This window comes from Petromyzon marinus, chromosome 37 (genome assembly GCF_048934315.1).
Source record: "Petromyzon marinus isolate PM22_M1 ecotype Great Lakes invasive population chromosome 37, UKy_Petmar_22M1.pri1.0, whole genome shotgun sequence".
Taxonomy (NCBI): domain Eukaryota; kingdom Metazoa; phylum Chordata; class Hyperoartia; order Petromyzontiformes; family Petromyzontidae; genus Petromyzon; species Petromyzon marinus.
Window position 1 is genome coordinate 17,877,417 of NC_133703.1, and position 26,227 is coordinate 17,903,643.

At 51.8% G+C, this 26,227-nt stretch overlaps 1 protein-coding gene across 4 annotated transcripts in view; it reads left to right on the forward strand.

Annotated features, from left to right (window-relative positions):
- Positions 1–26,227, forward strand: part of SDK2 (sidekick cell adhesion molecule 2) — a 305,833-nt gene that overhangs the window by 200,969 nt on the left and 78,637 nt on the right. For all 4 annotated transcript variants that reach the window (XM_032966896.2, XM_032966897.2, XM_076072379.1 and 1 more), the window contains exon 2: positions 12,849–13,008. In XM_032966896.2, coding sequence (XP_032822787.2) covers positions 12,849–13,008 — 160 coding nt within the window. The remainder of the gene's footprint in view (positions 1–12,848; positions 13,009–26,227) is intronic.

A 26,227-nucleotide genomic window follows, 5' to 3' on the forward strand; every position in this document is an offset into this window, starting at 1 on the left:
TCTCGTATCTGTCTGCACCCCCCCCCCCACCGACTACCGGCTCACCATCTCCCTCTCTCTTCACCTAGTGAAACGTGCCTTCAATAAGGCACCAATAATTATCGTGGCATTTAGACATAGGATGGTCGTATTTTGATGTAAAGCTTTCGTGACTGCAGGGATTCATATTCTTGGTTCTTTCGGTAAAGTCACGTAGAAGGGAAACAAAAAATATATTTTTATTATTTATATAAAAATTGCTTTATATTTGTATTTTATTGTTTCCCTTCTACGTGACTTTACCGAAAGAACCAAGAAGATGGTCGTATTGTTTGCTGAGACATCCTTCACGGCGGCCGCTCGTGTCTGGACCGAGGAGGGCTTGCCAGCGAGCCGGCATGCGCCACCGCACGCGTACCGGCATCTTCGTGGTTCATTTTGTTTTTGCGCCTCTTCTCCCTCTTTTCTTTAATACGACGGATTTTTTTTTGGTTTTCCACGCGTGCCGCCGGAAGCCCAATTAAGACCTTTGTAATCACACCCGCCTTAACGTGCAGCCTGTGAAGCGATCGTTAGCACGGAAACGAGCGGACGCAACGCAACTTAACGCCAGTCCGCGTCCTGGCTCGCGTCAACGGCGCATCCCTTCGCTCGCGGGCGGACAGACAGCGCCGGGCGGATTGTGGGTAATCCATCAAGGCAGGGAGCGAAGATTTTCTCCGTGGGTTTTTTCGGAAAAGGAATTAACAAATGATTCACCTACGGGCGGCCATTTAGGGCCTGATGACTCGGGGATCTGCTTCTTATGGGAACACCGCGCCTTTTCAGGCGGTTTAAGTTGACTGCCGAGATTTAATTACGTAGCAATTCCGCTGTCGAGGAGGTAATCTATTCCCGTTATGCATAGGTTGAGCATTTCCTTTATGTTTGAGCCATCGGTGTGATCTTTTCATCCACGAATCGATTGATACGTTAACTCCCTTGCTGCACTGTGGTCCTTTTCAAGTTTCACTGGCGATACAAATTGAAAAGGACAGGGGGAAAAAAATTGCACACACACACAAACGCATGACAAATACACACACACACACGCGCGCGCGCGCTCACACACGCACGACAAACACATGCCCACACGCACACAAACGCATGACAAACACACGCTCGCGAACACACACACACACACGCACGTGCGAGCATGCTCCCGTTCAATAGCTCATTTTAATAAGCACACCACGTCCCGCGGCATTTTCATAGCGCGGCATTATATTTTTTTACGATTTAAATACCCCGCATAACTGTTGGGATTATTTCATAAGCCCAAGTTGGAGGGCACTCTCGAACAAAGGCCGCGCCACACTCCACACACTCCACACACACGAGTGGTGGAGCCGATGTTCATCACAATTGACGTTCATCACAATCTGCACCGTCCGCAAACGGACCAATGCGCTTAGATCAGGAGGCGTTCGCGGACAATGAACGAGCGTCTACGCACGTGGGAGGAAACCGGAGCGCCCAGAGGAAAGCCACGCGTGCGAGGGGACAGCACTCTCTAATGCCTTCGCAGATGGAACAGATGGAGATTCGTCCACATTTGCTGTTCCGCTTGGTCCTGGCGACCCAGGGTATGGCACCCACCTCGCCTCCACGGCGCTGGATTGTGGGCCGCGTGCAAGCATAGCCACCGCTGCCCGGCGCATTGCGAACTAACCTCAGAAAGTCTGTAAATGCTGCTGGATAGGCCTGCTAAACATGTCAGAAATATCATGAGATGAGTTACTGAGTATTAACTCGTAGGGGCGCCATGGTGGTGAGATGTTAACTATCTCGCCTGATATACAGGAGGTCGTGGGTTCAATCCCGACCCCGACCCTGATGCCTGTACATTTAAAGTTTGCATGTTCTTCCCATGTTCGCGTGGATTTTTCTCCGGCCCTCTGGTTTTTCCCTACACATTTAGAAACATGCGTTTTACAGTATTAGCTGCTATACATTTAAACGTGATAAGCCACTATCATTTGTGGCCAGGTCGCTTCTGAAAATAACTATAATGCTCAATGGGCCTCATCTGGTAAAATAGAAATAGTGATTTGTAGATTAGTTTGAACTCAAGCAGGATCCTGCACACACCCGGAATCATGCCGCAGGACAATTGGTCCCAAGTAGTCAAGGTCAGAGGGGTTTCCTGTGAACCAAGTGAGCATTGAGGCACTGGTGCTTACCTCGAATTTACAGCCCCGAGCCAGTGGTGGAAATTCTGCATTCTTAAATGGGGGCAAGTCTATCCGTAGGATAACCATTGTTGACTTCCACACGAAGTGGAAATGTTTTCATCGACCCCTGGCGAGATCATGGACTGAGTCAACCCCCAACCAGGAATTGATCTGATGGCCCGGCCACTGAGCCACGTGGCCAGTACAGTGAAGTAATAATAATGATACTTTAATTTTATACAGCGTCATTCATGCTTAATGGGATCCCATAACGGCTGCACATTAATTATATATAAGGACCAAATCCCATAAGCAGCCACTACTAAGCAAATAAAAACCCTACAACTACCACGCAAAACCAAAAAAATACATTTATTAAGAAATGGCACCGAGACAAAAAGCAAAAGTAGGGCTTGAATGCTCCACTGGTGAGTGTGGGGGGGGGGGGACCTTGCAGATCCTCCCGGTGATGTAACCAATGATCAAGAGCCGACATTCAATTGTAGGCCCCCCCCCCCGCTTCCACGGCGTGATTGGTGCCGCGCGCCACCGCGCGCCTCCACTAACCACCCTGCGCCTCCACTAACCACCCCGTGCCATCGTGCGCCACCGCGTGTGGTTTTGTGAAAAGTTTCTGTGATGTCCTTTTGGGTGCGTGTGTGCCATTCAGAGGTCACACGCTTGCGTTCCGTTAATGTATTCCCGGCACGCCCAGCTCGCTGATTCCCTTCCAGCGCATCTGTTCAGCGCTTCGGTGTCCTTTAAAAATAATGCCAGGAATTCTGAGAACCGGTCGGCCCAATTTAGGGCAGCCGGGATGCAGAATTGTACCAGGAAGACCTAGTTCTGGGCAGCGTAGCATCAGCCTCTGTGTCTGGGCCATCTCGCCAGGCTGTGTGATGCGGCTGCTGATGCTGCTTCTGATGCTGCTGATGATGCTGCCATTGTGTGATGTTTCACAAAGTATAAAAGTAAATGTTTAAATTTAGAAGCGTGCATTTTTCCGGCCCATCTGCCGCTCGCTCAGAGCATGATTTGAACAGAAGACGCGAACGCTGGAAGGTTTAAGTGCAGCATTAATGCGCATCAGCAGGATACTGGCAAATTATGTTGTCAACAAACTGCAGACCTTGTTAATAACATTACACTTGAAGCACACAGCTAGGCCCTCCCGAGCCTAATTGGCACAGCGTAATTGTTTACCCTGCCGAGAAAATAGGGTTAAATTCATTAAGTTTTCAGGTAATTTCATTTGATGACTTTTTTTTTAATCTTGACAAATTTGTCTTTGGTGTTTATGAAATTACACGTGTACATCTGTGACTGCGAGGCTTAATTGGATGGGCTTTAATTGTGTGACCGGCACGAGCCCCCCCCCCCCCCATCGGACTGAAAGGCGTTCCTCACAACGGCCCAGTGGACATTAAACACTAACCCTCTCCTGCTCGCCGCCCGCCATCGCCACGGTCAGCGTGATCCCGCCACGGCGACAAACGCCGGCTAATTAAGAACCGCGCCGCGACGAGGATACGTCCACAATTGAATTAACAGCTGCATAAACACCTCTTCTCGGACGAAGCAGCTCGTCACAACCCACAGTGTCAAGTGTTTGATAATCCGATATGAGCTTCCTAACCGTGCGCCTAAAGAGTTTTTTTTTCTCTCCCATTATAGAAAATGGATTTTTTACGGTCGGGGGGCTCGCCACGGTCGCTTGCCAGTTTAGGGGTCGGCGGTGGCGGAGCACATGCACGGCAGCCAATCGCGCACGCGCACCCGAGCCTTCCAGAGGGCCCTCTCTGCGCCGGTGTACCACCTCGTCCTTGCGTTCAAGGGCCTGTGCACGGCGGGGTTAAAGATCGTTACCTTCCCCCAAGCAAAAAAAAAAACAATTATCCTGACTTGGCTTCACGTAAAATTGCTGAAATTAGGAACCGTTAACCGGCTCGGGCTAATGGGTGTGAGGCCGTAATGAATGAAATTAAGCATGCTTATGCGATTAGCAGGCAAGGTGAGCCGCTATAGATTTGTGCCCACGCTCAGAATTATGTCAACAACGGCAATTTGGCGTCACGGCGAATGCTAATCAAGACGGTTGACTATTTTATTCACCTTTCTCTTGTCCTCCAAAATACCGCGGAGCGATGTTGGGCTACCGCCGGTCGCTTTGTCGCCTTTTGACTAATAAACTAATTCGCGTGATTGCGGGGAAAAAAAGTTTGGAGCCGATATTCGCGGGGCGTGCGCCCAGGTGACCGCGATGTGATGGAATGTGGGGGCAGGGGGGGGGCTCACCGCGATCGGGGGCACGGCGTTGGCTGCCTCGCGATGCTGTGCATCGTTTGTAACGATTTTGACCCTGTGTCACGTTTGTTGGTGTCTGTCAATATTTGCCAGAGTCGATGAGCCGGCCGTTGAGAGAATGCAGTGCTGGGATGTGTCACAGCCCCTATTTATGTGGCCTCCGTGGCAGCAAACGGCTGGCAGAGTGATGGCTGCTCTGCGCTCCCAGCGCAGTGACCCTGGTTGGATTCCATCGTCCGTTATAGTCGAGGGTCTCCTTGAGGTCAGCTTGGCCTGAAATGAACTCTCAGTAAGCCACCGCCCCCCACCCCGGGCGTGGGGCGTTGATGGTAACGGTGCTCTGCTGCTGGGGAACTGTTTCGTGAGCTGCGTGCACGATCATCAGTGACGTGTCTGCTGTGCTTCCGTCTGCAGTGTCGCATTCTCACGATTGCGAGGCACACCGACTCTCGTGACTTCGTTCGGGTACAAGTTAGAGGTGCATTCTACAGTCCAGTGGCTGTGCGTGCATGTGTGTGCGTGCGTAAGTGGGGAGCGGCAGCGCGGTGGTAAGCGCGCTGCGCTATGAACCCCGCGACCCAAGTTCGATCCCCGCTAACAGTCAACACCAGTGACTATTATTTGAACTGGTCCTGGGCCTCCCCTATGTCGACTTAGCCTTAAATGAGTACCTGGTGCAGTATGTAATCATCGCCACTTGGGAGACAAAGGCGGGCGGACGTGGTGCTGGCCACTCACCCCCTCATGTGCCGTGGCGGTCTTCATACGTGCTTCTCCCTAACAACACTTGCCCCAATCAGTCTTTTAAGGCAACACAGGGGATCTTTGTCTTTGTGTGTTTAAGAGACACAGATCTATTTAACTCCATTGACACCGAGCACAAATTTGAGGTGTGTCATACTTTCCGGATTAATCTTATAAACCCGGAGAACACGGTGGTGGCACCGTTGTGAACGTGTTTATATCCGGCTGCAAATTGACAACAAATGATTGCCGGTCACAGTTATGCCCATCGTTACTTTTGTGACATCCGCTGACAACGTCGCCGCCGGAGTCACGCGCCGTGCCGATATCGCGCGACCACCAGCGACGTTTGGTGTTGACGCAGAGGAGCTCCGGAGCCAGCCCCCTTTTCCCCTCTGGGTCAGAAATCAGCCGAACTTTTGACGCAGCGCCAAAGCAGATCATCCTGAGACTCGAATCAGGCCACCAAAGTCCTGTCATCGCATGTCACTTTTTTTAACGCAAGGTAGCCGCAGCCTGGGCAGACCTGACCCCTATCATGCCCTCGCTTGGTTTGGTGGTCAATTTACTCCTGACAGGGGCTTGCGCTGAAGCTGCTGCTGCTGCTGCTGCACCGTGGTTGTCAGGACGGGATGAGTAGCGGTGTCCTCAAGTTCACGCGGTGCCCGCTTATCCTGGTGGTGGTGGTGGCAGTGGTGGTGCCTTCCATCTCAAGAGATGCCGCCGTGGCGTAATGGTTGACGTGCCGAACTTGTAAAGCAGCGGTATAATTAGTTACGCCACAGTTAGTGGATCGGCAGGTCGCGTGTGTTGTGGGGGAAGAGTGTGGATAGCCCCACCTCTTCCACGACGTCGAAGGCCAGTGTGGAAGAGTAGGCCAAAAATATCTTCCAGAGGGTCTGTCTCGAGCTGTAGCGGAGGCCCTTCCGTCAACAAAGGTATCAGCAATCAAATGCGGGGCTGCACCTTTGTCTTTGTATCCTTGGGTTTCAGGGGTCCAGCTTCGATGTTGGGCCCTCGTCGCCCTTGGGTTGACGGAGCGGCCCCCCCCCCCCGCCAGCGCCGTGCTCGCGGGCTCTCCCACGGCGAGGTGTCGGGCAACTCGCTACCATAACGACCGAGATCGGCCCAAAAAATGTTGGGAAATATCCGACGAGTGTAATTAGGGTTTCTTTGTGCCGCGCGCGCGTGTGTCGCGTGGCATGTTTCTGAAGATTATGTGTTTCCATGGAAATGCAAATCCTCGCTCACGTTGTGTAACGCAGAAGCCTGAGCATGTCGGCTGCGAGTGACCTGCCGCTCGGCTGGTTCACCTTAATCACGAGGTTTCGATCGTCAATCACTCTATTAATTATTCTAATCAGAGAGGAGGCTCCTGAAAACACATCTTACCAAACCAATCAACAATGTTGTTGATTGCCTCTAAATAATGAGCTCCCCAGACTCATTGCTACGGCGGCGTAACGGTCAGCGGCGCACTGGACTCACCTTCCAGAGGTCACCGCTTCGATTCCGTTTCCTGCGGCGTGGCTGTTGACATTATGGGCAAGTTTTTTTTTAAAGGTTGCATGTGATGGGGTAATGAGTGGGTCCTGTCCATCTCTTACAAGACATCTGGCCCACGCCGTATACAGTGGGCCTTTACAGTATACCACCGAGAGGGCCTCCTGCCAGCGGCGGTGCGAGCGAGCGATGGCAGGGCCGCACCTTAACACTTCCTCTCGTGCCGTGAATGCGGCCCGCGGTCGGTCTCTCCGACTCGTCACTCGGCGGCGGGGGGGACATCGCTCTCCCACGCAACTCCTTTTGCGTGCCCGCCGTTTTCTTAATCCGTTGCAGCGCAAGGTTGCCGCCGCCCGTCGGCGTACGTCGTACTCCTCTCCCCTGCTTCGTCCGTTGTGAAGATATTTTCGTCGGGCGATGGCCCCGGGGAGCCGCGGGCTTTCATCCTGCCAGCGCAGGTGACCGTGGCGTGTCACGGCCGCACCAACAACTTCCTCCCCCCTCCCCACCGCGATATTAAAGCCGGCGCCTAGCGAGGTGGATTTTTTGCGTGCAAGCCGCGTAGATGATAGCGAGACGTGTAACACTACGCGCAGAACAACAAATTAACACGTGGGGTGCAGCGGACAGCTCCTGCGGAAGCCTCGTCGCGACTCTTATTTAAATATATAGCGAGTTTGGACAGTTTCATTATTCTTTATTTTTTTTTTAAACAGGAAATAATGTAAAGCAGCCTGCTAAAAGATCAATTTGTGCGTTGTCAAGGCACGTGTCAAAGGCAGCCACCTGAAAATTAATGCACCTGAAGCGTTCAGGATAGGAAACGGTGTTTCTTGATGGCGTATCAAAAAATGGAACATACATTTAGTTGCTACCGGTTCTCTTTTTGTGAACATTCTGTCAGGCGTAAAGGCGGAGGAGGGTGGGTCACAGTGCCGCCCCCGCTCGGTGTTCGAGGAGCGCGCGTGGCGACGGCTGTGCTCGGTTTCTCCCGGCATAAATCATTTTTTTTGTTGTTTATGAAATCCCGCTCGGATTTCACTTACAGTGTAAACTAAATACGGATTAGAACGCATTTGCCAAAGATTTGGTTGGGGGGGGGGTGATGGTAAATAACAAGCCACTTCTAAGCGCGACCTCGCGCTCTCGGATTTGTATTCATTTCGGAGTCTTTGTTAATCAGAAGGAATGGGCTCGCAATGAATTCTTATTCATTATAATAAACCGTAAGTGCCCGTGCTGTGTGCACGCGCCCGTCTCCGGACCGGTGAATTAAACCCTTAATAATCCATTAGGACCGCCAATCAGCCGGATACTGCTTTGGCGAGAGTTGCTCATCGCGGAGGTGGGAACGCGCCCGCTAAGTGTTAAGTCCATTATAACACTTCAATGGTTTACAAACACTTGCTCATGCTTAACCTTTATTGACCTTCCAATTCACCGTACCGTGCCCTACTTCTCTCTGCGATCGCCTTTTTTCTTCGGCTTAACGGCCTGGTCTGACCTGGAGGGACGGGGTAACGGAGCGAGGTCACGGAGTTGGGATGGGAGCAGGAGAGCCGGATATTCTCGCTTAGAGGGAGGGCGGGTGCGTGGGGTTGGGGGACGTGGGGTGGTGGGGGGGCCGCGGTAATGAAAGCAAAGGAGGTCAGAGGTCACGTTGTGCGGAGTCAGGAGTCTCGGGCCGAAAGGTGAGATAACCCAGAGTGCCCTCCCCCCCCACCCGTTGCTAGCGCCCGTGAACCCACGGCTGATCGAGCGCGGTGTAAACGCTGAACGTGGGTCGGTTGGCGAAGATCTGTGCAGAGATTGGTTCAGATGAGGTCAGTCCGTGTGTGACGGGTCTTTTGTGGAGAGATGTATGGTGGGCGGAGGTAGTGGTGGGGGCGGGGGAGGATGTTTCAAGCGGTGGCGTTACACGGCGTGACATTTTTGGGAGGTTATTTTTATTTATGATTATTGTGATTTAGTCTTTGCCGTCGTGGTCGGCTGGTCAGGAACGCTGCGCACGTTGTAGAGGGGGCGGAAGTGGGCGGCCGTGCGCGCCCGGGTGACTCGGGACCGATTTCCTTGTCGGGGAACCGAGCCGGGGGACCTTCCTTGAGACGCTGGGTTCAAGCCCCGGGGGAGGACCAATCAAAACAAACGCCGCCCGGGCCGTCCGGGAAAGGCTTGCCACGCGCAGCGACGGCCGCCGAGTTTGATGGGCTCGCCGCGGTCACCGATGGCTGCGCGGGGAAAACTGCCTCTTCGGGATCGGTGTTTTGCGCTCTCGGCCTTTGGTTGAAATTTGTGCGACAAGTCATTTTTTTTGCACCGCCTCTCGCAAACCGGCCACGCGTGGGCCCCCATGGTCGCCGAGGCGAAGGCTCTGCTGGGATGGAGGGGCCCCGCTTGGGTGCTCACTCCAGCGACGGGAGGGAGGGGAAGCTGATTTCTCTCTGTGGAGCCCCCCCCCCTCCTGCCTCGAATGTTTTGCTGCTTCGCCCGGTTTTTTTCCGGTGCTGGTGATCGTAACGTGAAAGGAAAAGGAGCAAGCACGTTCGGAACAGTCGTGCGTACGCGTGGATTCTGTCACGCGTTCCAACGGGGCCTCCGTCTTGGGGTGGTGGGGGGGGTGTTGATTAAGCAATGATGACGTCACGTTGCAAGCCGCACGGTAAGGTGACGTCACGCGTCAAATGTGACGACGCGACTTCGGGAGCGGAGGCGATCACGTGACGCGTGACGTAGGGCGTCTTGCCTGGCAGGGCGAATACTTTTAGCGCTGCTTTTTTTTTTGGCGCCATTCACTTTTTTGTTTCGACCCATTGAGTTTGGCCTATATTCTATCGGGCGAGTCCCTAAGTAAGATCGCAACTTTATTTTTTTAAATTCGTTTATATTTTGACTTAAAATTTCGTGACTGCAGGAATTCGTGTTCTTGGTTCTTTCGGTAAAGTCACGTAGATAGAAAATAAAAAAATAAATACTAAATAAAAGCAAAAAAAAACACGACGCTGCGATTGAAACGTCGTGGGGTTTTTTTGCTTTAATTTTTTATTTATTTTTAATTATTTTTTCTGTCTACGTGACTTTACCGAAAGAACCAATAATATAAATGCGTTCATATGGTGGTCATTTTTTTACGAGCGGTATCACGTTCCTCCCGCCCTCCCGGGCGTAACGGTTCTACCCGCATTGGCTCTTTCAACCTTGACGTGAAAGTCCGCGGATTTACGAATCGAACGCGAGGAGACCGCCGGCCGGGCTTGTTAAGGGGGGGCTGCTGGGAAACGCAAAGCGAAGGGAACGGGCGTGCGTCTGCTTGGGCTACGCGTGCACAGCGTCAGGACAAATAGCACGTCGGGGCATTCATCTCGCGACGCGGCCTGCACGCCATTCCCCGCATCCTGCCGTGTCAGCAGACCCTCCTCACGGATGAAAGCAATATTATTTATTTGAGACTCGGAAATGTCAGCTGTCTGATTGCAGCGAACGTCGAGAGGTCTACCCGGGCACCCATCCTTATTTTATACTTTCCACCGCCTCCGCCACCCACTTTGTAATTTCTCTCCTTTAATTTTCAATACGGGAGCAATTCTGCGGGACGGGAGACGGCGGGCACAACATTTTTTTTTTACGCCCACGAATCCTCAAGTGACACTTAATCTTTTTTGTGTGCCGAGCGCTTGCCGTTGAGTGCGCGGCTGTATTTGCGATTAAGTTTCACGGGGTTAAACCCTTGCGCATTTCCCTTAAATATACACAAAAAACTGAGCTGTCTTCTTTTGGCCTCCTTGTTTTAAAAAAAAAGGAATAAGATCATAAAATGTAAGTAAGCACGTGTCAGATGAGATTACATCTTTATTAATCACAATAAAGTTTACCCGCCGGCGTCTCGGGATTAACTGATGAAAAGGATGAATATTAAACATTCATACGCGTTGGCGTCGCAAACAAAGGAGCTTTTGGCCTGTAGGTCTTCTTTGCATATATTTCACTTTAAAGCTGTGTAAGAGGCGGTTATGAGTTAATGAAATGCAGGGACACATCTCATTTCATCGAATCTAGGGGAAGCGAGCACTAAAACCTCGCGCGCGTGTGTCTTGAGTGTGTGCGCGCGTGTGTGTCTGTGCGTGTGTGTCTTGAGTGTGTGTGTGTATGTCTGTGCGTGTGTGTCTTGAGTGTGTGTGTGTATGTCTGTGCGTGTGTGTCTTGAGTGTGTGTGTGTATGTCTGTGCGTGTGTGTCTTGAGTGTGTGTGTGTATGTGCGTGTGTGTCTTGAGTGTGTGTGTATGTCTGTGCGTGTGTGTCTTGAGTGTGTGTGTGTATGTCTGTGCGTGTCTTGAGTGTGTGTGTGTATGTCTGTGCGTGTGTGTCTTGAGTGTGTGTGTGTATGTCTGTGCGTGTGTGTCTTGAGTGTGTGTGTGTATGTCTGTGCGTGTGTGTCTTGAGTGTGTGTGTGTATGTGCGTGTGTGTCTTGAGTGTGTGTGTATGTCTGTGCGTGTGTGTCTTGAGTGTGTGTGTGTATGTCTGTGCGTGTCTTGAGTGTGTGTGTGTATGTCTGTGCGTGTGTGTCTTGAGTGTGTGTGTGTATGTCTGTGCGTGTGTGTCTTGAGTGTGTGTGTGTGTAAGTCTGTGCGTGTGTGTCTTGAGTGTGTGTGTGTGTATGTCTGTGCGTGTGTGTCTTGAGTGTGTGTGTATGTCTGTGCGTGTGTGTCTTGAGTGTGTGTGTGTCTGTGCGTGTGTGTCTTGAGTGTGTGTGTGTATGTCTGTGCGTGTGTATCTTGAGTGTGTGTGTGTGTATGTCTGTGCGTGTGTGTCTTGAGTGTGTGTGTGTATGTCTGTGCGTGTGTGTCTTGAGTGTGTGTGTGTGTATGTCTGTGCGTGTGTGTCTTGAGTGTGTGTGTGTATGTCTGTGCGTGTGTGTCATTAGTGTGTGTGTGTATATGTCTGTGCGTGTGTGTCTTGAGTGTGTGCGTGTGGCGGCAGTGGCAATTCTAGGCTTAGTCTCATGAAAGGTGCTATTTAAGTTTCTACCCTCTGGATGGAAGCGCTATGCCCACCTAACTGCGATGCTCATATGCGCGTGTGTTTTTATTTTATGAACCGAGAAGAAAATTTTAAAAGTTTTCAGAACAGGATATTAAAACTGTTCCCGAACTCGCTTTCACTGCGTCGCTTCTCAATGCAGCGGCTCGGAGTGTTCAATGTGCTTTTTCTTAGATAAACCTAACGGTAGTTGGTGTGGATTTAAGTGCCGCACCTCGCCTGTGATATCCACCACTCATAGCCCACTTGTTAAAGGCCCACGCTGATCAGGTGCTATCTCAATAGGATGATAGGCATTCCAAACGTATAAACCCATTGGGCAGCGTGAATAACGTTAAGACGATTAAAAGCGTATTTAAATACTGTATTCAAATTGATGGCAACATTACGCCCAGCTTAAATAAGCATTGGGAGCAATGCAGGCCTATACCAGCGGTGGAAATCAATAATAGTTTGAATGCCTTTTGAAAAATCCACTGCTGGATGAAGGCTGCCCTGCGCTGTGTCAGTTCATTTGGACTGTTTGGCCATACCTCACCATTCTGGTTCGTGCCTGGACTCGAATTTCATCGGGTTCATAGTGCGGTGCGCTAACCACGGCAAAGCTGAAAACGAAGGTTTTGTGTGCTCCGTAGACAAAATAGAATACACTGACCTCTGTTCTGTATCTCCACCTAAAAATATGCTTTCAATCATTCGACCTTTTGGTCTTAAAGAATTAAATAATCCAACAGCATTTGTTTAACCGGACGTGTTGTAGATTGGTTTCGACCTTCTGGCTCGCATCAGCTGAGTTGGATTGGTGCAAAAACTAAACTTCTTATTGACCGTGGGAGGTTAGAAGCGATGCTGACCCGGTCAGTGGAAGGTTAGAAGCGATGCTGACCCGGTCAGAGCTACCCCGGAATGACTCGCCACATCTTCCACCGATTCGCGGGAAGCATTCACAGCATCCAGAAGCTCGAACGTGCCCCGCTCGCTCGCTCGCTCACTCGTCGCAGCGTGCCGGTGCGGCAGTTACCGGTGCCCGAGCCGGGTTACCTGACACGGTCCCTCCGCCCTCTCCGCAGACGAGGTGGCGCCCTACTTCAAGACGGAACCGGCGCCGCTGCAGACGCACCTGGAGGGTAACCGACTGGTGCTCACCTGCCTGGCAGAGGGCAGCTGGCCCCTGGAGTTCAAGTGGCTCTTCAACGGACGTGAGCTCACCGGATACTCCTCCGAATACCGGTACGTCACGTGTGCCCGGCAACGGACGGATTCAGGTGGTTGGGGTTGGGGGGTTGGGAGAGAGGGTGGTTGGGGGGTAGGAGGGAAGGGGGCACTATAATTTCACAATGTCCTCCAACGTGTTTGGGTATTTTATGAGAAATGGCGTGACTTCCACATTCCTATGGCAGGGGCAAGTATCTTCATAGGACAACCTTTGCTGACTTCCCCACAAAGCAGGAGTCTTGTTAATGGACCTCAGACGGATGGAGGAATGATGGGATGAGTGAAACTCCAACCAGGATTTGAACTCTCAACCTTCCATAAACGTGGACAAATTTCTATCTGAATAGTTGAGTCCTAGTTGGTTGCCATACATACCATGCAGAAGAAGAAAGGCACTTCATGATCATTCTCATGATTACCCACATCTCCAAAGCGTCCAAAACGTACATCTGCCCTAATGGTGCTGGCCAAGTGATATCAGCAATGATTAATCCACTGCTGGATGATGGCTGCCCCCCCCCCCCCAAGTCGTCGCAAGCTCTCGCAGCCCTGTGACGTAAGAGTCCGCGTAGGAGATCAGTCTACAACCTGCTTTAATCGCTCCGTCTCCTCGATGGACGGACCGTCGGATGCATTCCCCAAACAGGGCCGCCACTCCGGCTTTCCCATCATTTGTCTCAGCCACCGGTCGTTTACCCTTCTGTCAGCGCACTCTACCCAAGCCCATACTTACTTTTCTTACTGGCCTACGTAGACAAACTGAAAACATCGATTCGTACATAGTTAATACGATGCGTGTATCGTGAGCTCCAGAACCGATATTGTCCAATCAGTGTAATCCCTCCCCCACCGTTGCTCTCCTTGGAAGTAGTGATTGCAAGGATGAATCGGTGAATTGATTAAAATCTCTTCTTAACGTCCATGATGCATGCGCTGAATCGAGCCGCCAAGAACACGCTCCTGCCTGCACGCACCGCATGAACAAACACACAAAATCCATCTGCGCGTCGTTACCGCGACCCTGAACCGCAACCCTGAACTGCGACCCTGAACTGCAACCCTGAACCTCGACCCTGAACCTCGACCCTGAACCACGACCCTGAACCACGATCCTGAACCGCGACCCTGAACCTCAACCCTGACTCGAGTTCTGGAGGCGGCCACCGTTCGTCGCGCCCGCGATGTACCAAGCGTGGAATGTTCCATCAAAACAAAATTCACCCATCTCATCTGACCTGACATTCAAAGCTGAGTCAAGCGGCCGATGACATTCGCCTGTGGATTCTAGGATTGCAGATTCCACTGGCTTGCGTAATGTTAACCGTAATGCGTGGGGGTTTTAAATGTGTTTTGGGTCGCCAGCCTAATCTCCGAAGTGGCTCTTAAAGAGGCCATGTGGAGAGTGTGTGTGTGTGTGTGGATGAGTGTGTGTGTGTGGATTAGCGGTGCTCTACCGAGTGTGGTGAAACTGTGTGCGTATTTCTTCTTTGGGGAAAGTCGGAGCGAGTTGACTGAACGGTGAGGGATTGGAAGAAGCCCTCCTGTGCCTCGCTCCGAGGTTGTTCCCTGCCAAATCTGATCGCGCCTGACTGTGATAGGAACCTGCACGGTAATGGAGTGCAGCTCTTACTGAGACGGGCAAAAAAATTGAAGAGGACACACATATATAGATATAAAGAAGGAAAGCAAATGTTGTACGCTTCTTCTAAAAGCAAATGCTAACGTCAAATACCATTGTTGTAAAATACTAAGTGTGTCAACTTTGGTAGCGGACAAGCTAGACTCAAGAGTTAGTTTCCCCAGAGCTTGAGACAGGCTTTTATTAACTGCCACCTGCGCCTAAATCGGACTGGACACATTCCGGGAAATGTTTTCCCGCAGTCAGATGCAGTTTGCGCAGGCGAAGCAGCGCGAGATTCCATCATCGTAGCCGCTACAGCCGCCGCCGCGTTCCCCATGATTGGAATGCTTATTGCACGGATCGTGCCGCGCAACCACGAACTAATGCCCGCTCACGAGGGGCTCCGCGCGCTCACGCTCGTCGCTTTCACTACAAATTACTTCTGGTAACCTCTGCTCGGCGCGCCCACAGTGGGAATTTTAATTTTTCATTCGCAAACAAGGCGCTGTAATTGACATCGGTTATTACCCCGCGATTCCACATCGCCCGTCTCGTCGAATTAGCACCGGGAGTCCATGAATAATACACAACGCGTCCGCAGCCGAGCCTGCCATTTCCTGCTGCTTTAAATCCGGTCGGAACACAGAGTAGGATGACACGCTCGTTGCGTGCGCGCGTGGCGTGGCGGTGCGACGCTGGCATCAGGTGGTCGGTGGCCTCGCTGAAGTGTCGCGATTGCAGCCTAAACGCCGCTGCGTTACCAATGGTGGCGACGCTCGCCGTCCGTGCACGATCGCTGTCCACTGCTCCATTGGCCGATTCGTCTCGAGATCCTGGCACAGCCCCCGTGCTCCCATCGGTCAACGCCTCACTCGCATGCAGTCAGAGGAACGTCACTTACGCTGGCACGGGGTGGGGGGCTGTGCGTTCCGCTGGAGGTGTTCATCTATTGGGGGCTCCCAAGCGAAAGATAAATATTCAAGATAAAGATGCGGTTGCAAGAATTTTTTTTTAGCAAATATATTAAACTCGCCTTTTTCCCGTCCCAGGACGGAAGCTGTAATATGAACGAAAAAATTGAGCATGGTATAATTGTATACTGTGTAAATTTAATGGCAGTGAATCTTGCACGAAAGTATGTCATAAAACACCTCACTTCATGTCACTGTAGCACTGTATATAACTGACCTTCAATTTGTTCAAATTCACTGCTCTGATACTTTCTTTTCTTCTGCTTTCGGTCGCTGGGGTTGAAATAAATTGGAATTCGATACAATATCTGGAAAATCACCGAGAAATGTCTATTTTACCATAATGTAGAAGCATAAATTAGATTTACCTTTTGTCTCAAGTGCTGGAGAAATAAATAAAGACACCAAATCCACTTTGTTGCGTAGAAATATTTATTAGATTCACTTTCAATAAAGAAACGTCAAACTTAAAGCGAATTTGCGAAAAAATTTTATTTCCGCTCAACCTTCTGCGTGAGTGTAAAAATCCACCCGCTCATGAATATTAATGATGGGGTGGGGGGGGGGGGTGCGGCATGTGGAGTGACGTCACGCGCGTTACACACAGACATTCTTGGCTCATTATAGTCGTCAATATACTGTATATACACATATGTTATGTATTATCGGAATGAGAAGCTGTTTATGCTTCCAGCGCTGTCCTACCAGACAGTCTCGTCCCTTCACCTGATGAAGGCCGCTTGTGTTGTGGCCGAAACGTCGTGAGAATATTATTGTGTTATTTTATTTTATCAATTTATTATTTTATTCTCATTCTACGTGACTTTACCGAAAGAACCAAAGAAGATGAATCATTGCAGTCACGAAAGCTTTAAATCGAAACTTTTTATGCTTATTAGGCTCTGGAGTGTGACTGATTTTTGGCAAATCCTCATAAGAATTTGTTGCTGAATCTGGAACCTCTTAAGCTGCTTGGGGCCCTGTGCTATGGCTCAGTTCGCTTATCCCTCGCGCCGCTAACCGTAGGCAGGGGACGGCCAGCACCAGATTCGAATTTCCCGAGAGATGTATTTTAGCTCTGACCGAGTCCGTTTGGCTCGGGCTCGTGAAGAACGTCCACCGCTGCCCGTGCCGTTTCACTTACTCGGCGCTCCGGTGAGCATTAAATACACCAGGGCTGCGCCAGGACATGGCGTGGGCCCGGTGCGAAATGGCAAGCACAAACCGCGTGGAACGTGGCCGGTCGACCCGGCGCCGCGTGTTAATGAGCGTAGGCGGCACGGGCGACGTTCCGTGTTTCAAGTTGACCTTAGCGGTGTTCGGCTTAGCTCACACGCCAGCGCGCACGTGCCTAATTGCGTCTCTCTCAACGGGTGCCGGAATAACGGTGCGGACGAAACATTAATTATTAATGTGTGTTGCGCAGAAAGCCGTAATTGGTTGCAGGCGAACGCCGAGTCTGTCTCGCGCGGAAGCCCGACCCCACGCGATTGCTCCGAGGATGCACACTTTTGAGATCACGTGCCCTTCTCCCCAGGGTTTTTACATTTACATTAAAAAGAAACAACCTCTTTGGTAAAAAAAAAATATATTGAACGGTGCTAATTTTCCCAAGCGGGTACAATTTCATATTCACACATTGAGAGATAAACATTTGGTAAATACAGAGATTAAAAGGCACCAAGCCGAAGGGGATTGTTTCTTGATCTGCGGGCGTCTGTTGAGCGCAGTCTACCTGTAAACATTTCTGAAGGTTAAAACATTTCTCCTTTGCGCACACGGGAAGAGGTGGCTGTCGGAAACAGACGTGTTTATCTGTTTATTAATTAATTTTCATAAACTTTTCAGGGCAAGGTGATTAATGTTAATTTGCGATAACAACTCCTGGCGCCGTGTGAGATCTCCGCATTTGAAGCGGGCGGGTCTGATGCCACGTGATGATATCACTGTGTAACAAAAACATTTTTGATCCTGGGTAGTAAGTGTTATTTCGTAATTGCTTATGCCTAAAAAGTGTAGAAAATGGCTATTATTCCCCACAAACTTTGCTTTTGTGACCAGTACAGTGATATTTGAAATGTACCTATTTTCAATGAGGAAACAGGCGAATTTGTGTCTTTTCGTTCACATGAAGTCAGAAAAAAACAACATGAATAAAAATTAACATGTTTTTATACTAAAGTAATACAAAAATGACTACAAAAGATTTAGACACCAAGGCGCACGACCACAGGCGGGACTGGCCACAGTGGACCGAGTTCTCTGTGGGGAGGAGGAACAACATCAAGTGGGAGCCACTGGTGGGCCCCCGGAAGGTGCTGATGCCACCACTGCACATCAAATTGGGCCTTGTGAAACAATTTGTCAGAGCTGTAGATAAGGAGTCGGCAGCCTCCAAGTACCTTCAAGACTTCTTCCCTAAGCTGTCTGAGGCAAAGGCCAAAGCCGGTGTCTTTGTCGGACCACAGATAAAGAAGATCCTGGAGTGCAATGAATTCCCCAAGAAGCTCACTAATAAAGAGAAAGCGGCTTGGAACAGCTTTGTCGCAGTGGTTCGTGGCTTCCTGGGCAATCACAAGGTCGAAAACTACGTGGAGCTGGTTGAGACTGATGAAGAACTACGGCACAATGGGCTGTAGGATGTCCCTCAAAGTCCATATCCCTGATGCTCATCTTGATAAATTCAAGGAGAACATGGGAGCGTACTCGGAGGAGCAAGGCGAGCGCTTCCACCAGAATATACTGGACTTTGAATGCCGCTACCAAGGACAGTATAACGAGAACATGATGGGAGACTACATTTGGGGGCTGATTTGTGAAAGTGATTTATAGTATAATCGTAAATCTCGAAAAACTACTCACTTCTAAATTTTTTGTAGTAATTTTTGGATTTTTGTTGATATGTTTTTTTTCTGACTTTATGTGAACGAAAAGACACCAATTCGCCAGTTTTCTCATTGAAAATAGGTACATTTCAAAATAGCAGTCCTGGTCACAAAAGCAAAGTTTGTGGGGAATAATAGCCATTTTTTATACTTTTTAGGCATAAGCAATTCCGAAATAACACTTACTACCCAGGAACAAAAATTGTGTTACATAGTATATTTCCCGCGGCCCTAATGAAATCCGCGACTGCTTTGCCACAGGTTGGCTTGCGTGCTCCTATCATGCGTTATACCACCCGACGGCTACAAAGCCTTAAAATATATCGACCGAGAGCGTAGCAATCACAGAGTCGGCGTGAGTCACGTCGCTCTCGTCCGCAGCGGGGGAAAGTCGCAGCTTTTCACGTCCCCGGCGAGCTCGCCGGGGACACTGTCGTCTCCCAGGTTTGTGCGACTGAGCTTCGTTCCTCCGACCTGCCCGGGGGGCCGTGCTGCTGTGGGGTGAACTGGAGTGGGTTGAGCACACCTCGCAAATAATGCGAAGATCCACTGTCAGTTAATTAATTAATGGAGAGCCATTACGTATGGGCGTCTTGTTAATCCACTGCTGGACGAAGGCCTCCCTGCGCCTCGTTGGACCTGGAGGTTGTTGTGACCATACTTCACCACGCAGGGTGCACTCTGGTTGGTGAGGAAGGGTGGGAGCCGAGGACCGGTTCACATGTCGCTCACCGCTAACTGTGGCCCAGGTATCTATATATTTATTGCTCTTTACAATTTTCTTCTAGTACCGTAAATCGTAAAAAAGAATAATAATAAAACATCTAACTCAGATCACTAGGTTTATATAGCGCCGCGTGAACCGCTTCCACCCGAATAGGTGTGAACAGATGCAAAGCGAATGCCGCTACGGGCTGCTAAACGTCATGAACCGTCCCATGCGAGAATAGTTGAGATTTTCATTGCGCTCTGGAACTTGGCCGATTTTCCCTTGCTGCCGTCCCGCCCTCTGCAGTTGAACTTCGGGTCATGGTCGCGGTTGGCCAGCCGCTGTGCCACCGCCACCGCAGAGTGACATTGCACGCGCAGCACATCGCTGGGTTAATTCTCTCGAGCCGTCACCCTTTTTTTTTCTCTTCATCTCACCTGTGCAATGGCGGTGTCCGTTCAAAAGCGGTGTTGCTCACAAATTGAGCTATAACATCAAACACACTTCTCTAGGCAATTGCTACCACCGTGCAGTGTGCCCAGGTACGTGGCTGGCCTACTGAACACATGTCACACACACGCTCACAGTTACAGCCCCCCCCCCACACACAGGCGCGTACACATACACCTCCCTTCGGCTTTGTTGGTTCACCCCTAGCGCCCTCGGCTCTTATGGGTTTTTTTTCTTTCTGGATCTGAAGCCGTGAATTCGAGGCTCACGGTCCCAAAACGTTGCCACCGTTTGATATTTGAGCTGGCAGTGAGCTAGCGTTCTGCCGTGGTGTTTCGGTGCCCGCGCTCCTGAAATGCGATGCTTTGTCGGCGTGTGGCCTCGGGTCGTCGCCTGTCATGGTTTTCCCAGGAGTGCTGTCTCCTATTACAGGAGCTCCCCTCCCTGCGAAATATGCAAGTCTTTTCGGTGCATCAAAAGTTCCTGGTTTTGTCAGTTGCGTGATGATAATAATAATAATTATACACCGCTCATGATGATGCATTTTCTTGTTGCAAAAAGGGTGGTGATGCGTCCCAGCGGAAGCGCATTTGCCGCTCGTTGCAGAGGGTCCGCGGTTCGAGCCCAGCCACCGCAATGGTTGAATGCTGTGGGTGTGGTCAACCGTGAAATACTCACCGTCTAAAATTCGCAGTGGACATTACAGATCTCACGACGGTATTCGAATGAGAGTTGGCCACGTGTGCCGGTGTCGCGGTCCAAATGCACAGAAATGTGATCAATCGCTCGCAAATGACTTAGTTGGGAAAAGCCACGTCGCAAAATTGGCCCATGCTGGTCGACTTTTACCCTCTTGTCATTCCTGGAGCAATGCACGAGTCAGGACATTGCCCTGACGTGCAGTTTTGTGTGATAGTCTCCTTCGCGTAACACGCCCCGGTTTTTATTGCACCTCTGCGGTGACAGCGCTACTGTTTTTGGGGGCACGTGTCCTCAACGCTCATTTCGGGAACGAGAGTTTTCAGCCCGGCACGTCTTTCGATGCAGCGGCGGTGATGGCGGCAGGGCACCGTGTCTTGTGTTATTGATGAGGCCCCCGGCGCTGCACCCTCTCTCCTGCCTTAACGTTGCACGCAGGCTGACTTCCTGCATGCTGTTATTGTGATTCACGGCAGGGCGTCGTTGCAGCTCATCGTTATGGACTTCGCAATGTGTAGATTACTAGGAGACAGCGGTTGTTTTTTCTTAACCCCTTCGTCGGTTCTGCATCATCGTGATCCATATTACTATTGTAATACTCATTTCTGTCCAAGCGTAGTTGTCCTCAGCCATAGGACTTTGGAATTTCCTACGTGGGCTGAGCTGCCGGCGGAAGTGAGCACCTGTGATGTTTGTGCTTTTCGCGGTTGTGCCGCGCGGCTCGCCAACGCGCGTCTCAGGCTGCGCCCACCCGTTTCAGCTCCTGAATTAGCTCGCCCCCCCCCTCGGCACTCGTGGAGCGAAACGTCGCCACCACGCGTAGCGAGACTCGGTGGAAGCCGAACGAACACAGCGTCATCATCGCAGAGCCAGGCTCCGGCCGTCTGCTGGCCACGGGGGGGGGGGTGAGGGGGTTTGACTCCCCGTGTAGAAGGACGCTGGCTTTAACCCCGTGCGTGACGGGGGCCATGTAAACAAGGTGAAACGGCCCAACCCGTTGGGGCTGCGGCGTGGCCAGGCGGTGACAGTGGAGAAACTGGGATCATGAACATTCGAGGATTTGCCCCCGTCGTGTCGTTTTCTATTGTCTGTGGGTACTGTAGTCTCCTCCCGCGTGCAAGACACTCGTTAAAAAAAAGAGTACAAACACCCCAGATTCCAGCAAGACTTTTCCACGTCAACACATCAACGAAGTGGTTGGAGTATCTGCTGCGCCGTGAACCTAGCAAACCGAGTTCGATTCCTGGCCACGGCTAACATCAGTGGCAAGTGTAACTGTCGTCACGCATCCTGTCCTCCCCCTCTACACCAACCCACACTGACGAGCGTGGTGAAGTATGGTAAAAAAAAACAATATGGCAGTTGGGGGGGAGCAGGGGGTTGGGGAGGTGCTTCATTCTTTGGTGGATTGAGAATGTCTGGAATTTATGTATTCGTATTGCCTTCTACGTGCATCTTAATCTCAAGTAAGATGGTCGAGATGTGACGAGGGGAAACACGAGTGTGTGTAATTTCACATTCTCCGGCGGTTGCAGGTGGAGTCTTTGTGGGCCGAGTGGCAGCGTTTACCAAAGGCCTTCCTCCTGCGGCTCGTTACCTACGCTTCGCACTCAGCGGGGGCGCGCGCCCGCGCAGCATTTCCCCGTTCAATTGGCAACCAGCGTCGAGGACGCCGCTTTGTTGTGGGGAGATCTATTTTTGTTTTCCAGTAGACGCCGGGACGTTTAACAGTAACGCGATGTGACTTTCAAAATAAACATAACGGCGCGGCCCTGGCGGTTGGAAATGACAGAGGAGTCCCTCCGGCGGAGGAGCGAGCACGCCCGCCCGCTCACCCGCCCGCCCGCCTGCCATGCCTCGCCCGAATCCTGCACTTAATTCCAAAATTAGGGACTTGCACGCCAATAAAAATGGCACGGGCCGAGAACGATTTACGACTGAAAATTGAATGTTTTTGGGACTACTGGACCCGGCTTTATAGCGCAGAGCCTTAAATCTTAAAGCGAGGCTTAGGAGCGGCTGCCTGTTAAGCGTAATTGCATTTTAAATTTAATGAAAGCCTCGCGTGATATGTGTAGTGCCGCATCCGTGCGCCCGCACGCACGAGATTTACCATGTTCCCGCGACTCTCCTTCACGTGTTAACAAGCGTGTGCGCGTGTGCGTGCTGACACAGGTGTACGCGTGAATGAGCGTCCGCGTGAACATGCCTGAATGCGTGTGAACACGCAACACCAGGGATGGCGCTGGGTCTTCAGCAATGGCCGTGGTGGAGGCCGCGTGCCTGGCCGTGGTGGAGGCCGCGTGCCTGGCCTCGCGTTCGCTCCCGGTGCGTGCCCACCGTCTGGCATAATAATAATCACCATGCCGAGAGAGTTTGTTTACACGTGCGCATGATTACGGTGCCGTTGCCGCTTTTATGGACGTTCAGTCCACTGGGATTTCCCGCCTGGCCGACGTGTACTTAACAACCGTGCCAACCAATTCGGCGTCTGCACGTGCGGACCCGGGCCCCCGGGTGACTGGCGGTTCGCATGCACTCGTGTGTGCGCGCGTGCGTTCAGCGTGTGCAACGCTCAGTGAGTCTTGGCGATAATGTACGCGTGCATGGGTCCGTGCCCATTCCCCCGTGGTGAGCGGTCGTGCGCCGTGCCATGAACCGAGCAACCCAAGTTCGATTCCCGCTCTCAACCATCGTCAGTGACGACGAATATTTGAACCAGTCCTGTGGCCTCCCATACGCCGGTGCCGAGTGTAAATATCCCCTGTGGGGGAGACAAAAGCGGCCTGGCGTGGTTTTTTTTTGGCCACACCACTCCCTCGTCTGCTGTGCTTCGCAGGTGCTCGCTAACAGCGCTTGCTCCAGAGGTCTGTTAAAGCTACACGGGGGGTCTTTGACTGTGCGTGTGACGGTCCGGCCCGCCCAATTAAGTAACCGCGACCGCGTCTTTGGGCGAGCGATCCGGGCCACTTGCACCAAACCGGCGAAGTCGCTGTAATTGGGCGTGCAGCCTCGGCTTAGCTTCGCTTGGTACGGAGCCAACCGATGCGCAATAAAGCCCACGCGGTTTTATGCTTCCGTTTTGTTTGTATTCCCAACCAGTTCCAGGGCATTGGAGGTGGGCAGCACAGTAAGCAGCGTCGGATGTGCTGCGTGCGCTTCGCTTCGGTGCGTGCGTCCGTGCCTGCCTCGTGAACAGCTTCACGAGTGAGTGTGTGTGCGCGTGTGCGCTCGTGCGTATCCGTGCGTACGCGCGCGTGCGGTCGCATTCCCACAGCCGTGCCTTAACCGCGCCGTCTTCGATGTCAAATCGTGTAACATTTTCATCTTCTCTGCCCAACTTCACAAAATCTGGGACACAGTGTGGAACTGCCTGGGCGCGGGAGTGGGTGTTAGGTTTGACACCTTTATAGATCAAGGAGGGTTTTCCTGCGAGCTTAAGTGCTCTGCTTGGCCTGCGCATGGGCCTGATTCGTTTTCGCGCTGGCTTCACGCTGCTGCCAGGCGAGGATGCTCCCAGCGGCCAATTACCCTGAAATAACGGCGCCGTTAACGTCCGGTGGGGGCCGCTCTGCCAGTGAGCACGGAGCCCTCCGACGGCCACCGTGGGAAAGGCTGCCGCTTCCCGGCTGGTCGTCGTGTTTGGCTGAGGCGCGGATCAGCTCCTTAAGTTGCCTCCACAGGGATGAGATTACATTTTTTTTTTTAACCAAGAAGCATGTTGGGACGAGGAACATCTTGCAACGCCGTCACCACCACCATCATCATCATCACCGTACCTCCCATGCAGCTCATCTCGAGATTCCGTGCAACAGGGAACCCCCAGTGGCAGCTATACAAGGCCTAGGCAGTACCGGCCTCGCGAGTGAGCATCAGTCCGCCGGCAGGAGGCGGCGTTGCCATGCGGCGTCTCAGTGAAGTACTTTGTGAGTCATTTTTCCAATTTGACTGTGATGCCCGCACGCGTAGCTGACCACTCCTTGTCCAGTAACGTCCCGGGGGGGATCGTTCACGCTCACTGTGAAGCGCAAGGCGGGTGGTATTTTCTGGTTACTGTGCCTGCAGTATTAACTGGAGCGGCTGTTGAGCTCGCACCGAGAACCTTTACAGCCAGCAACAAACGCGCTGCTGCTGCTGGGCTGTGTGGCTGCCCGTTTTCCGCAGGTAAAGGCATGATCGCCTTGCGCGATTTGCCAGGGCTGCCCAGAGGTATCCTGGAAACCTGGGGCAGAGTGCCACGTGCCCCCCCCGCCCCCCTTACCATTCACAGGCCTGTTGTGGGGCCCTCTTTTGCGTGAAGCTCAGGGAACACTGGCCCTCCTGCCCTCCCCACTGCCCGTTATGGGCAGCCCTGTGTGCATCGTTGCATGGCCAGGTGACTCTGTGAAAATCAGGATGGTTTGCGAGTTTCAATTCTGGTTGGGGTTGTCTCAGCCTGTCATCCTTCCACGGTCTATAAATTAGATACCGCTTTGTGGGGAAAGTCAACAGTGGTTCTCCTATGTGTTGACTCATCCTGTCATAGGAATGTGGAATTTCCACTTCTGGCTCGAGGCTGTTTTTGAACACCACCTTAGTGCTAAGTTAATCAGCAGATCACTTAGAGCGCTGAATGCTTCGGAGAAGGCTAACAGACTTCCCAGAGTCTGCTAGGACGTCACTGGGGAAACGGGGATGGGTGGCAACCCTTGGCTTGGCGGCAGTGCCGCCTTCTGCAGCGGCCCCCGCGAGCGGGCAAGCGGGCGGGGCGGGGCGGGCGGGCGGGCGGGCGAGCGGGGCGGGTGGGCAGGCGTTCAGGCGTCAACAATTCATCATGCGCGGCGGCTGCGGGAGGAATGCGACAGGAGGAGATTCGCGGGATTCAATTGGAACGACGCGGTCGGGTGCGCAGCAGCTTCAAATTAGTGCTGACGGCTTCATCGGCACACTCGGGAGAAAAACGAGGGCGCGCGGAGGACTTGGAAATAACGAAGAATAAAGCGCGTTCTGGCCTCCCCTGTTGTTTATATTTCTGGATTAGTGTGTTTTTATTATTTTATTATTATATTCCCCCTCCCCCCCCCCAGAGAATATCACGAAAAATTGGCAAAAAACAAAGCCTTGTAAATGAACGCGATCCTGCAAAAGCAGCGGTGCGAGCCTTCGGCAAGCCGGTGGCTTCCGAGCAGGCTCCACGGCCATCTGTGAGTCCGACGAGCATCATCCCCGTATCGCGGCTGAAGTTGCCGTGCGGGATTTAAGTGGCCAGAAGAAAAAGTGGAGGCAACCTCCTTGCGATTGCCCGCTGGCGTCGCTGTGGGCGGAAGGCGCCTCCACTCGAAGGAGCACTGGATAGGGTATTTTGGCCTCCTCCTCCGCGTTGGCCGTACACCTTGGAAGATTGCGAGCCTACCCTCGCCGTAGTCCACAGCACGCGAGGCCTTCCGATAGCAGTCTGCCCGTGGCGTGTGTACCCGTTTGTTCTGATGGGTGGACGGTTTTGAAAGAAAATATGTTTTTGTGTTTTACTGTTGAGAAATAGTTGAAAACAAATCACGAATTCGAAGAGGTTTTTTTTTTTAAAACAGTTTCAATTTAGCCACACGTGTGAAAAATTGACGGTGGAACGGGGGGGGAGTCTTGGAGCGAGCGGGGATGGCGTGTCAGATGGTTGTTGTTGCTTATCGCCATGCGGTTTAACAGCATTTCCCTGTCAACGGCCGGACAGGCCTGACACAGTAATCCTTCAAATCTTCGGGATCAGGAAATATGCCTGTTCGGTTGAGGCCAAAGGAGGCGAGCCCGCGATAATTTCACATCCCCTTCAAGCCGCGCATGTGCGGTGAAGGTTGTGGCTCTCTGATGTCCGACACTGGTCTTCCATAGGCAAGGACAGAGGAGCCACATTGGCAGCAAATCT